This window comes from Taudactylus pleione, unplaced genomic scaffold (genome assembly GCF_031769625.1).
Source record: "Taudactylus pleione unplaced genomic scaffold, aTauple2 ptg000226l, whole genome shotgun sequence".
Classification (NCBI taxonomy): domain Eukaryota; kingdom Metazoa; phylum Chordata; class Amphibia; order Anura; family Myobatrachidae; genus Taudactylus; species Taudactylus pleione.
The window spans coordinates 659,298-673,483 of NW_028284628.1; the positions used below are offsets into that span (position 1 = coordinate 659,298).

At 46.2% G+C, this 14,186-nt stretch overlaps 1 protein-coding gene across 5 annotated transcripts in view; it reads right to left on the reverse strand.

The window, feature by feature from the left end:
- The window catches only part of DNM2 (dynamin 2), a 114,252-nt gene extending 108,371 nt beyond the window's left edge, over positions 1-5,881 (reverse strand). For 3 of the 5 annotated variants that reach the window (XM_088479041.1, XM_088479042.1, XM_088479040.1), the window contains exon 1: positions 5,598-5,880. In XM_088479041.1, coding sequence (XP_088335167.1) covers positions 5,598-5,758 — 161 coding nt within the window. In that variant the 5' untranslated portion in view covers positions 5,759-5,880. Of the gene's footprint in view, positions 1-5,597 lie in introns of all 5 variants that reach the window. The other 2 variants (XM_088479039.1, XM_088479038.1) reach the window with 1 other exon arrangement.
- Positions 5,882-14,186: the final 8,305 nt, after the last annotated feature.

Here is a 14,186-nt window from a genome sequence, read left to right on the forward strand (position 1 = left end):
GATAGGGAACATAGATTGTAAGCTCCACTGGTGCAGGGACTGATGTGAATGTCCAACTATTCTCTGTACAGCGTTGCGGAATATGTGTACGCTATATAAATAACTGGTAATAATAATAATAGTTGAACGCTATTCCTATGTTCACGAAGTTGAGAGATTATCAGTGGTTTGCGCATGCATCGAAGCCGCATTGCGCATGCGCTGCAAATTAATTGTGCTTGCGCACGCTGTGAGGGTTCAGTCGCAATCGACAGACAGGAAGAGAACATTTTGTGGGTGGCTACAGGGAGTTCTGGCCAAAACGCACGTCGTATCCTGGGCATGTACTAGCCAGCGTCTACGATCGCGCATGCAGAGAACAAATCTCCAGCGTCTCAATTACCACATCCATCCTGAGTGACCATATACTCACTCAAGGAGTCAATGTTTTGACGATCTGCGTCCAGTGCTGCGTTTGTGTACGTTGTTGCTACGAGGGATCCGGTGGGCGTCTCAATACAAATTCCACCGGCTGATGCATTACCATATATTAGCAATTGCTAAGCACCAAAATTTGCAAATGTGCTTGCATTAGAATACAACTGAGTCAGGCCCTATAAAAGGAGATATAAATAAAAACACAATGCAGTATTATTAGCATTCCCGCTAGGCTGTTTTAGCGGGGCGCCGCGCCCTGCCCTCTTTCTGAAGGGCAGAAAGCACCTTGCCCTTCGGCGCCCTACTGAAACAGCATGTGGGTTCTGTACTCCACCCACGGGCCACAGTGTCCCGCGGGTGTGGAAAACGACAGAGCAGCCGGTAAATGGAAGCTGGACGCATTCACAGTGACCGCGGCACTTGGGGGCTGCCTGGCCCGGTCCCAAGAGTGATGAAAAGGGAACGCGTCAAAGATATGCCCCCTTTTCATTGGTCACGCCCCCTTTTCAGGCCCTTACTCTAGGTCCGGCGCCCTCCCTGCCGCCGGACCTAGAGTGAACACTAGTATTATAATAGGACAGTGGTTCTCAAACTCGGTCCTCAGGACCCCACACAGGGCACCTGATACATTGGCCGATCAATTGATCGACCAATAATCTGTCAGTGTGTACCCAGCTTAACAGTCACATGAAAGTACACTTATGGTATGTAGTGGTACCTCCTTACAGCAGACCCTATGCTGGGTACACACTGGCAGATATATTGGCCAATTGATCGGCCAATATATTGTGTGTGCGTTGGCCAATGTGTACCAGCGATATGTCTGTGAATGACGTTGTTTACAGACAAATCACGCCGGCTGTGCAGCACAGCAGATGGCAGATATATCTGCACATCGTGCTGTGTACAAGCGGTCCCCGGCCAGTGGGACTCACAGCCAGATGATGGTTGTTCAGTGTGTATGAACAACAATCATCTGCAGATATATCTTTTAGGTGCGTGCCCAGCTTCAGGCTGCTTGTGGATGTGCGCTGAGCAGACTATCTAAACCCATGGAATGAAATCAAAAGCTATCAGAGCAGAGCATGAGTGCGATTCGTAAATTAAATCAACTACAATCAACGATCTACCGTGCAGTACTACACTAAACGTGCATAGGCAACCTGTAACTGTCCAGCTATTTTAGGAGCACAGGTTTCAGTATGCTGGGACTTGTAGTTCAACAGCACACAGTCTACTACTGCATTAAGGTCTTAGATCACTTTCTTGCTTTTCTCCATTTACATAGCGCCATTTATATCCTATGTTCAGTAGCTGCAGATCTCAATTAAATTCCAAAAGGGCAGGTGTTACCACTGTCCAGGAATAATTAACAGACTACAGAATAGATTAAATATGCTTGTTGCTTGGAATCCTGCACTTTGCTCAGAGCTGTCTGTACGAGACTCGATTCTCCCAACACTTCCACTTCCCTTGTATATTACTGTCTATGTCAGCAAGCAGACACAAGGGTGATCTGATGAGGAGGGGCCGAGTGCTACAATTTTCCCAGTAATAGATGAGGCACATATAAAACAGGAAATAGCTTAATCTATATGGATGCGAGAAACTTCTTACTTCACATTCTAGAAAAAACATTTCTACTGACAAATACATGTTCTCAGATACTTCTCTTTACCTTTGTATATTAGATTGCAAGCTCTGCAGGACAAGGTTGCTTGTCTGCCATAGTTTTGCACTCCCTGCCAATCTTGCTGTATTCATCATAAGATAAACACTGCAGTTCAGGGCTTAAGTTGGGTACACGGTAGACAATTTTCTAAATGGATCAGAACAACAAAACACACTGGGCATGATTCAGACCCGGTCGCTGCCGCTGCCCGCTCGCTGGGATTGTGGGCGGTTTTCTTTTGGGTTTTATTTGTTCTCCGGCCGCTTACAAAGCTGTGAGAGACCACTCACAGCTTGTGCGAGCGGCCAGGAGACCATCGCGATAATCGGCCTTGCGACGAGACCCTACGGTAGGGTCTAGGCTGCTGCAAGGCCGAGTTGACTTCCTGTTCTAATAGAGCAGGAAGTCCACTACTGACATCAGTAGTGATGTCAGTAGGTCCTCCCTACAAACGGCAGGCGTTCCTAAGGGAATGCCTGCGTTTGTCCAGCCACCCCCCCCCTACCCGCCCGCAAAACGGGGCAGGATGTTACTCACCTTCGACGGCCGCCCCGTTTTTTTGCGAGCCCTGATCTTCAGTCGCTCGGTGGGGCATGCGCAGTGCAGAAACAGGTTTGTCCTTCGCATATTCAGATCTGCCGTACATGCTGCGCAATCTGAAGATCTGACTGACGATCCCGTGCATTTGGATGTGGCGGGGGAATTACATATCGTGCCGTCGTACACCAGATCGCGATGCGTGTACGGACCACACGATATGTCATTCCATCGCATCTGCCGTCGGCTGGGTACACAAGTCATCTAGTGTGTTCCCAGCTTTACACTGGTTCTCTCCACATGTATGGTACAGAACAGCAGGGTCTGATGAGCTAAAATGGGAACTGGTGGTCTCAGGGAATTCAAGGGTTCACTTACTTGTTAATGGAAGCTAAATATACACAAGACGGTTGTCAGTACGACAATATTGCAGCAGCCATTTTGTGGGCTAAACCAATATTCAGCCAACCAAACATGGGGGAACTAGAGAGCACTAGTTTTTCATGGTTTAACATGTGGAAGGGGGGGGAATGAGTACACTTGAAACTGAGGCTGCAAAAACAATATAAAAATATTCCACAAGTCACAGGCATGCTGGGTAGATTGCCGATACACAAACCATATTTTAATAGAAGGACCTAAGTAGTCATACAATGCCAGACACAAACACATTTCTCACTTATTTTCAACTGGTTGCAGGTAACCCTTGAACACAGAACAGCTACAAGTTATTAATCCCTGGACCAGGACATAAAAGCCTTGGGGCTCTATTTAATTAGCATCTAAATGCCGCCAACAGCACCACAAGTTGCCCCTCTCGCCCTATGGAATTGTAAACAAAAAACTGCGAACCCAGAACTACAGTAGTGCAGCATATAGCGACACTACATGCGCCGGGACTGTTGGCTAATTGAATCCCCCGGTATATGTTTACATCCGGAAGAAAATTACTTCAACGCAACAAATTAACACTCATGGGCAGATTCATCCAGCCCTGAGCTATTTAGTTAAGATTTCGTTACCCCGCACATAAAGCCCCAGAGGGTACACTTAAAGCAGATTTTTCCTCATAACTTTGGGAGCTACGAGAAAAAAATCTGCATTAAATGCACCCTCTGTGGCTTAATGTGGAGGGTAACAAATAGATTCCAGGCACTTAATGCTAAATCTATGAGTTAATGCATGTTAGCCGCATGTTTACTGTACTGAGAAAAATAATAACTGAATAGCTCTAGACATTAAATAAAATAATAATTCTTATTTATATAGCGCTTTTCTCCATCAGGACTCAAAGTCACTTTACAACATAAAAAACAATTTCAGGGGTTTAGTTTTACAGAAAGAAGAAAAACTGAAAACAGTCAACATAATGGGTATGAGGGACATAATGCAGGGTTGGTGGAGCCATTTTGATCAATACCTTCCATGGGTTATATATCCTACTCATGAAGGGTACCAAGCGAGGCAGCCATTTTAGGCATGCTACATAGGTTACCCTGGGTGGAATAGATAACACTTAGGAAAGATAACACAAAATGGGAAAGTTGCAGCTTAGTAAATCTAAGAGCAGAGACCTTACATAGCCAGGAGATCAAAGTATTTTTTTTATCTCATCCACAGGTGTACCAGGTGAGGCAGCCATCTTAGGCGCACTACGAAGGTTACAGTGTGTAAGATATCATACATGGAACAAATACGAGTCACTGAAACATGTGTGGTGTGATATGTACTGCATGAATAGATCCACAAGTTGCTCATCCTGCCAATGTCGGCACCATTTGAAGCAGCCATCTTGGGTGCATAGGTTACATCTGGCAGAATGTGCAACCTGTAGAAGTATAACATCCAGAGGGGAAAAAAAAAAAAGAAAAAGAAAACCTGAATACAGAGGCAAAATTGGCAGTATTAATACAAGGGTGAGGAGTAATATAACATCTACGGGAAGATTAATCTAAACTATAGAACTTTACCCGCGCAGTAATCACTGGAGGTAATTTTATCTGCCCCTAAAAGTCAATAGTTTAGCCCTTTGCGCCTTGCTGTCTTAACAGCACTTAATCTCACCCATCAAACTTTTATTTCCCTATATACTGTAAGTTTACAAGCAGAGACCTCTTATAGTCTCATTTAATTACTGTAATCCCAATTTAAAAGCGCTAATTTTGCTGGCGTTATATCATTAATTATTAGTTTCAATCCTTTGAAGTCGGATGTTCCAAGATACCCTCCCGAAAACCACATGGGGATAAGAGCAAAGCTTCACATTAAATGCAGGCCAGTCACCTGCATACAGAGGAAGCATCCATTATGTAGGCTGATCCGACACCGAGCCTATCAATTCACGAAGAACCAGATGAAGTTATACCTGTTCTACACCCCCAGGTCGCTGTATAGACATAACAATACACAGGTACACACCTGTTCTACTACACGCAGCCTAATAGATTCAAACACAACAGTCACAACAACTACTTAAACTTTTAAGTAGTTTATGCAGATCATTTTACTAACATACACAAATGTTTCTGCAGCACTAGTAGACACATTATACAGTCATATAAAAAATGTGCAAACAGACGCTATGATTAAACACGCATTATTTCAATATGTTAAACTGTGACACACTATACATTAGAGAATTACAATGAAAATAGATGTGTTGAATACATTGCTGTGGGTAAAATTAAACTGACTAGTAAATTTATTCATCTAGACAGACACACACATTCTTGAAACTACTAAGTGGTTAGAGTGTTTTATCAGATTCCCATCTCCTTGGAGACATCTCTGAGGTAACCCTACTCCTGATTTGCCCCTGCTGTCACTATAAGGAGCGCTGCCCGGTGACGTCACCCATTGAGCAGCCCGCAGGAAGCTACGGAAAGTACGTAAAGTCATTTCATGAATAGGGAGCCCTGATGAGCGGCAGGGAGGAAAAGGGCTGACCGGGCTCCCGTTTGAGGCAACTTACCGGCCTACGAAGTTCTCTAGCACGGAGCTCTTGCCTGCGCTCTGTCCTCCCACCACAGCTATCTGCGGCAAGTCGAGGTTACAGGACTGGCCTATGGAGCTGAAGGCGTCCTGGAGCTTGTTGACGAGGGGAATGAGATCTTCCATCCCCCGGTTCCCCATGGTTGCTCACGGTCTCCGCAGCACTCTCCGTTACCGCTCGGCTTCCTCTGCCATCCACTCAACCCAACGGCCGCCACCCGGCGTCCCCTATTGGTCGCAGTATATGTCAGTCAGCGGATTCTGTGATCTGATTGGTGAATGCTCCGTGCTCGTCATCGCCGAAGAAGGGCGGAGAAGCCGGGAGGCGGGGCTAGGTAGGAAGGGCAGTCTCAGCACCTCTGATTGCTCAGCGACATGATGTCCGTAAGAGGCGAGCTAATTTGATTGGCTCCTCTCAGCCATCACTCATGGCACGTGATCATCCAGTCATGAACATTTCCCACAGACCCGGAAGCCAGGAATAGCCTATATATTAACCATTCTATCTGTCTGTTGTGGAGCTGCAAGTTCTGGCTGGCAGGCAGGGCATGTTGGGACTTATAGTTCCACAACAGCTACAGAGGAACAGACAGGTGTGATGGATTATGAAGGTATAGCACAAACCTTCCCAGCTGTCCTGGAGTTGTCATGTGACACCTGTCACTTCTTTTTCCTGTGCAATTACAAAATAACTGGTTTTATTCTACAATTTCCAAACTTACCAGGCATAGGGGAGGTTATTTGCAGCAAAAAAATAAATACAAAAATATATATATATATATATATATATATATATTATAATATCAATTGTAAAGTGCAATGGAATATGGCTGTGACATATAAGTAAATGTTAATAAAAAATTTTGCAATGGCCAAAATAAAAACTTTCCACTTTATAAACGGTATTGGGGTTTCCCTCTAATTGCACCTGTTTAGTATGGTTGTTTGCATTGTTTTATAGGACAATTTACAAATAATTATTTCAGACATGCTCATGGAGCTTACCATAAAGTTTATGTGCCAGGGCTATAGGTGCCTACTGTATTTATCAGTCTTTAAACTAAAATAACGTGAAAATGGGTGTTGTAAAACCCTTTTCAAAATATTTTAGTGTCACTTAAATGTATCAAAGTGCTTTTGGAGCAGTTTTTGTAAAAAAAAAAAAAAAACTCCAGTCCCTAAAATTCACATTATTTTTGTAAGCAGTTTGCATACTCCCATACTTGTAAATGGAAATGCGATCTGTTTCACCTACTCTAACTCAGCCTTCCCTGCCTGCCAGACTATAGATCTACATGAAACTGGTCGACACAATTTTTTTAAATTATTATTTTTTAGGGTTAGGCACCAAGAGGAGGGTTATGGGGAAGATTAGGGTTAGCAAACAAAAAAAAATTGTGTTGACCATTTATGTGTCGGCCATTTTCATGTCAACATTTTGACCATGTCGACCATCTGTACCCGTCGACCTTCTTGCATGTCGACATTTAGTGTGTCGACCTTTTGTCACTGATGACCTATTGTCTGTCTAACATCTGGTGTCTATCTAGACATTGTTGACCATTTTCATATAGATCTGTTATACCACTCCCCAGACAGGTAGAGCAGAGCCCGGAGTAGGCTTCTAAAATACCCTGAGAAGTATGAAGAGAGGATTCACATGGACAGAGCATTCTCGCAAGCTCTGTCTATCCTTGCGATTTACTTAAATATCGTAATGCAAGTTTATCACATCCCATCTGCATCAGAGATGCAGATTGTGATACATTTGCCCCATAGTGAGAAAGTGTTACTGGACCACATCTCTGTATAAATATACAGCTAATTACAAACAGAACCGTAGTGCCCCAAATGTTTGTCAGCATCGAGGGTTTCTTGAGAATGTTCTATTTATAACATTGGCAGGAGTCCTATTTTTACCTGCCAGACTGGTACTACACTGGCTAGATGACAAGCCTGCTCACAACCTACTGCTGCTGCTTCTCAGACATATTGCCAAATCATTTTTATAATTTTACTGTAAGTAATAAGTATTATATTGAAATTTAATTAGACACAACAAGTACCCTTTGAATTTATTTAAGGTACTGTACGCCTGTCATGGAGTCCTTCAGTCATATAGTAGCGGCCGCATAGTAACTATATGACTGTAGGACTCCATGGCAGGTCCGAAGGCCTCACTTCCACCTCTTGATTATAGACTAGAATAGGTACGGGTATGGCACATTTACCTCATGGCACATGTCACAAGCATACTGCAGACTACACCCCACACAAATTGGACAGCTTGAACAGCACATTTTGGGGCATGAATAGCTTCTGTTTCTCTGAATTGAAGATTCATCAAATGGGGGTCATTTCTAGAAGTCAGCATCAGTTGGGACCTCCCCCCCTTCGCAGTGTTGCGCCAAGGTCAGGAGTAGGGGTGGGAGCAAGTTAGTAAAAGGTAATGTGTAGGTGCTAGTCCAGCTTACTATTGGTGTCATATGTGTTCCTGGTCAGCGGTCTTTCATAAGGTTCAACAACCTGCACATACAAATGCTACTGTACATGTCAAAGCTGGAAAATATCGATGACTGATGATGTCTAAAATATCCAGCCACTATGACATGTCCCTTTCTCTTACAAACCTGTCGGAGTCGGGTTCAACATACCACTGTCCCCATTGAGCTTGACGACATTCTGAATGACATCTCCCCCCGTCTCCTGCTTCTTTGGCAGCACTGGAACACATTTCAGCCTCCTACATAGAGGAGTTTAGAGCTTCCAGACACAACATTATACTGTACAGAGCTGTGGTATAAGCGCAGACAGAGGCATACTCTAATACGGAAACCCTGGTTAATATTACAAGCCCACTAATAACAATGTGGGCCTGAGCCAAAGGCACAAGCAATTCGCATTCAAAGCCAATGTTGAAATAGTTCAGCGATTATTTGCAACGGCGAATGTGCGGAAAGTTCTGGAAAACTCTATAACGCATGTGTTAGACAGAGTACACACAAAGATGTTGCGACAGATGGTATCAGAAGTCGATCTTGTGGGCGTGTTATGGGAGAGTCACAGGGGCATGTCTGTGAAAGAGGCTGTGCCCCCCGATGCTCAGCCGCAGCTACAGAGGAAATGTTCAGAGGGAGGAACTCCTTGTCAATGAGAAGCACGAATGCGCATCAAGGTGGCATGTCCATGGACGCAGAGAGGGGGAGAATCGGGTACTAATTACCCGGGCAGGTGGAGGGGCCCGATGCCTCCCCCCCTCTCTTTCTTAAACAACAGCAGCCCAGCACACGCTGCTGTGTGCTGGGCTGCAGTGGGAGACAGCAGCAGCCGCAGCAGTCTCCTATGCCTGGGGGGGGGGGTGCGTTCATGCTCATCGCACCCCCCTCTGGCTTTGCGCTGGGCTGAAGGGCCTGTTATGTTCTGATCTACCTTTCTTCATAGCAATGACTCAGCAAGTATGCTGTTTATGTAGTTTATTTATTGTAAGTAATACTTGTATTAGTACAGGTAGATAAAGACATCATCTCCTCATGTCTGTTCTCCTTTCTCTTACGGTTGCTGCTATTTCCTATGTGGCTAAAGGACCTCTGTGACGTATCCACCACGTGACCGCTGCAGGAGGCTGGACCGCTCCTGTGTTACCATCCACTAGGGCATAGAGGGGCGAGCGCAGTGAGCCACCGTGCCCGAAGCGTGGCGAGCGCGCACTTTTGGTCCACCGTTAGCATCCCTGCCCCTCCCCCTTTCAGGCCGGGTCACACGGGTATGACGTCACAGGTCCATCAGCCTTGTATAGTCTAGACCTAACCTTTCTCTTACTCCTTCTATCTCCCCACTTCCTGATCACCTGTCCTTCTATGCTGCATGATCCTTAAAGGTACACTACCTCATCTTACTATTACATGACAAAGCACATAAACTATCTATATAGATACTACAGGGCCCACCGCACCCCCTCCCTAGCGTGCTACACAATTTTTTGGGGGGTGTGGCCACGCCTCCCATGATTAGGTCATGTCCCTTCACCTAGGTGGTGTTACAGCATGCAGAGACGCTGAAAGTGGGTGTCTCAGTGCTTGTACATTCAGACACAGGCTATTACACCAGGGGAATGCAGAAACTAGCATTTGCATATCATTCCAGCTTCAACTCTGGCAACAGACACAAGCCCCACGGAAGAGTATTCAAGTCTCCCGGAGCTGCCCACTTCTCAAATGAAGTGGGCGGTCCTAGAGGCCAATAAGGGATTGGTGCTAAATCACGTAGTTGGAGCCCAGCCCCCCTGCTTTACAATGCTGGTAATCTCGCCACTGTATAGCTGGGGGTGGAGGGCCACAATGACGTGATCGTGCTGTCACATCCCCACGCACCTCACTCCTATGCTGCGCCATGACTCCGCTCTGCTGACATGGCTGCCCCCTCCCAGTGGGGGCAGCCAGAAAGTCAGCAATCGTGATTAATGAACTAGACCAGTGGTTCCCAAACTGTGCACCGTGGCACCCTGGGGTGCCTCGGGACACTTGCAAGGGTGCCTCAGGTTGGTGGTCCAGCACCAAATCAAATTATTTATGGTCAATGTAATGTAAATATGTGCACAAACAGAAGTGCAAATCTGTACCCCACCACATAACTGAGCCTAAAGATGACAGGTCAGCACAATTTACTTCACTTTACTACATTTTATTCTGAAGTTCTCAATAACAAACTTTTGGATTAGGGGTGCCTTGAAAACAATGCTAATAGTCTGGGGCTCTGTGATTCAAAAAAGTTTAGGAACCACTGAACTAGACTACAGATTTTGCGAGCAGGGCCCTATTACCTTTATGTCTGTCTGTTACTACCCAGTTTTGTTTTATAAATGTTTCAAATTGTAAAGCACAATGGGATATGCTGCGCTATATAAGAAACGTAATAAATAAATTAATACATAGACTGTTCATGTGACCACATTATTTTTAGGGCTCTGATGTGTCTAATATTTTGAGACTGGAATTGCTTATGACTACTGTACAAGTGTCCCTCCCAATAAAATACATAATACATAACATACATATTGTAGGTGAAAGTCAACACAGTTTTATTACCAAAGTCTGTGTCTGTCACCATAAGCCTGTGTCTGTCACCATAAGAATACAAGACTTTAACATACTGTAAGAATACAACACTTCAAACCTATAGGAATAATCAAACCTTACTGACTTTATAACTGAAGTAGGCCACAAGTGTCCCAGACTTGCAGATATTCTGGCTACCCCCTCTGGGCATGGCGCAACATAGGGGGCGTGGCCAGGGATATTATCTGGCATTACGTGCAGGGGAGGGGAATGGCCGCACGATTTCTCCATTGTAGCCTCGCCCCCGCTACACAATGCAGAGATTACCGCATAATTGCCTGCTTTTAATTTTTCCTGGGGAGGAGAAGCAGATGCGGGGCGGTGCCTGACATTTTGCGTAATTAAATCCTGTCCCCTTGCGGTACATAGTGCATCTTTAAATAGGGAGCGGGGCCAAATGCTGCAATTCTTGTAGAATCGCCGATCTCCGTGAAAATACTCCCCTTTCTGCACACTTCACTAGGAAGTGGGCAGGAATGCGGGAGAAGTGCATTCTCTACCGGGGTGTGGGGTGTTACCCAAAAAATCAGGAGCCTCCCCTGACTTCCCAGGAGAGTAGGCATGTATGGATTACCGACATTGTGAAGTAGGGTGTGTCCATGATTACGCGATTCAGTGCTGCAGGGGTGGGTGTGGGGCCCTTAACCTTGGGGGAAGGGTACTTACACTGCCAGGATTTTTGGGTAGCTTTCCCAGACTTTGTGGAGAGTTGGTCAGATTCCAGCATGCCGCTCACTGCCGTCCACTTCCCAAAAATAGTGGGTGGTCTAGACGGCTTGATGACATGATTCAGGTTTAATCATACCATCGTGTTCCTTCCTCTTTGGTTTACAATTCCAGGTATCACAACTTTGTACAGCAGGATGCAGGCCACAGTGATGTGATCATGGCACCACACCTCCCATCTTGCTCCCATCATAGGAATTAAGCAATATTTTTGGAGAACCCATTTAGTACCTGTAGCCTTGTAGCATTTAGTAGGGAGTTGCTCATCGATAACTGAGGGAGATCAGTATCCCAGGCCAGGAATTAACATACCGTAAATGGACAATAATGTTATAGGGTACATGTCCATTCTAAGAGACCTATTGTCACAAGTCACGTATGGATAGTAGATGCAAACCCATACTGTAGAATTGGAGGAGACTCTGAACTGAGGGCCTGATTCAGAGCCGGACGCATGAAAATGGAGCGGCCTCTTGGATGCTCGCATAGCTGTGCATGACCACCCACAGCTATAGCGAGCGTCCATCATGATGATGGTCAAGATCATCGGGCTTGCGACGGAGACCCTGCGGTAGGGTCTCGCTGCCGCAAGCCCTGGAGTGATTTTGGCTCTATCAGAGCCAAAATCACTCCCACTGACATCACTACTGATGTCAGTGGGGCCGTCTTCAGACGGTAGGCGTTCCCATGGGAACGCCTCCGTCTGGCAGCAACGCCCCCGGCACGCCCACCAAAGGGGGCGTGCTGTCAATCAACTTCGACAGCACGTCCCCTTTGGTGCGAGACCCGGAGCGACGGCTACCCCGTCGCTAGCCGGGTCTCGCGCATGCGCACGATGGAGCTCCCTCCGTCATGCGCAGTAGGGCACCATCAACCCGCTCGCGAGCGGGTCTGAATCAGGCCTTGAGGCGCAGGGGTTACTAAAGTGTGGGTTTTGTGATTTGGAGATGTTTCCCATAGCAACCAATAAGATTATAGTTATCTTCTAGAAGGTGCTATATAAATGTTAAATAGAAGCTGATTTGTTGCTGTGGGCAACATCTCCACTTCTAAAAACCCGCAATTTAGTAAAAATAGCCAGCAGAGTCTAACATGTCAGTGGTTTACACCAGGGACCACCACAAGAAAGTTTGGACTTAGCTGCGCTGGACATTCCGCAGCCCTCTGGAGCAGACACTGGAGTCCGCTAAATGGCGTTTAGGGACTGTACAGAGAACAGCAGACTAGAATCTGGAACAGTGCAGAGAACAGGAATCAGGAATGAAGTATACAAAGAGAAGGTAATTGCACAAGGCAGATGTTAGTGTAAGGTTTGGGAGCCTATACTCTGGCACAGGAGTGCTCCCAGGCAATGGCGTATCTACCCCTTGGCTGGGATGGCACTCGCCAGGGGCGCCGGCCAAGGGGGGGGCGTCATTCAGTGGTGCCACCCGCAGCCAGGAAGTAGAATAAAGATGGGACTGTCTAGTTCACTGAAGGCCATTTACTTTAGCAGGCTGCGAGCTCCGAGTGTCCTGCACTAGCAGCGCTGATTCTATTTCCCATCCCCTCTCTGAGTACCACACTACAGTCACTATGCTCAAGTGCTGAGGAGGCACTGGCTAGATTACCTGCTAGGCACTCGCTGCCTCCATCACCACCAGCGGAGCCCAGGCCAAGTCACTTGCAGCCTGTGGTGCGGGCTGTATAATCTGCGACCTCACAGCACTACACTACTGCCCGCCTCACTGTTGCTGGCTCTCTTCTACACTGCGGACAGATGATCCGCCAATGTCCTCTATTCTCCAGCCCCTCCTTCAGTTCAGTGATCCCCACTGAACTGCACTTGAGGACGGGAGCAATTCGTGTATGGAGCAGGTGTCACCGGGTGATGGCTCCGTGAGGAAGTCATGTGAACGTGATCTGCTATGACTACAGAAAAGTGATTATTATCAACAAGGTCCTTGAGTACCATACTTTTCCAGTTACAGTATGTATGTATTTATACAGTGTGTTTGTGTGTAGAAATTTATATAATATACAGTGTATGTATATATATATATATATATATATATATATATACATAATTTCTTGCTAGTACTGTAAGTCCTTGAGTGCCATCTTTTTCCACTTCCGTATATATTTCTACTTCCAGTATGTTTGTGCGTATATATATATATATATATATATATATATCTATCTATCTACACTTCCTTGCTAATATGCAAATGCAACAGGGGGTGTCTGACACCCCCTGCTGAATCTGCGATCCCATCGCGACCGAGGACGGCGCTGGCCAGCTGGGTAGGCCTCAGCTTACACAGGCTGGCCGGTATGCAAGGCTAGGACTCAGCGACCCTACAATTTCACAGGGATGTAGTTAGCATCCCGTCACACCGTATGCCGCCGATCTATATACCGGCGCCAGAACCCCGACAGCAGTCGGGTTCCCGGCTCCAGGATATCAACCACCGCATCCCGAAAATAAGTATCGACAGGTTAGGGGAAGGTTAGGGTTAGGCATGGGGGGGGGTTAGGTTTAGGCATGGGGGTTGGGGGAGTTAGGTTTAGGCATGGGGGGGTGGGGGGGTTAGGTTTAGGCATCGGGGATGGAGGGCTAGGGTAGGGAGAGGGGGAGGGTTAGTATACCGAACAACAAGTGTCGGTATACTAGCCCTTTAGGGATGCCAGTGTAGGGATTCTGACAGCTGGGATCCCAAGCACTGGAATCCCATACACAACCCGATTTC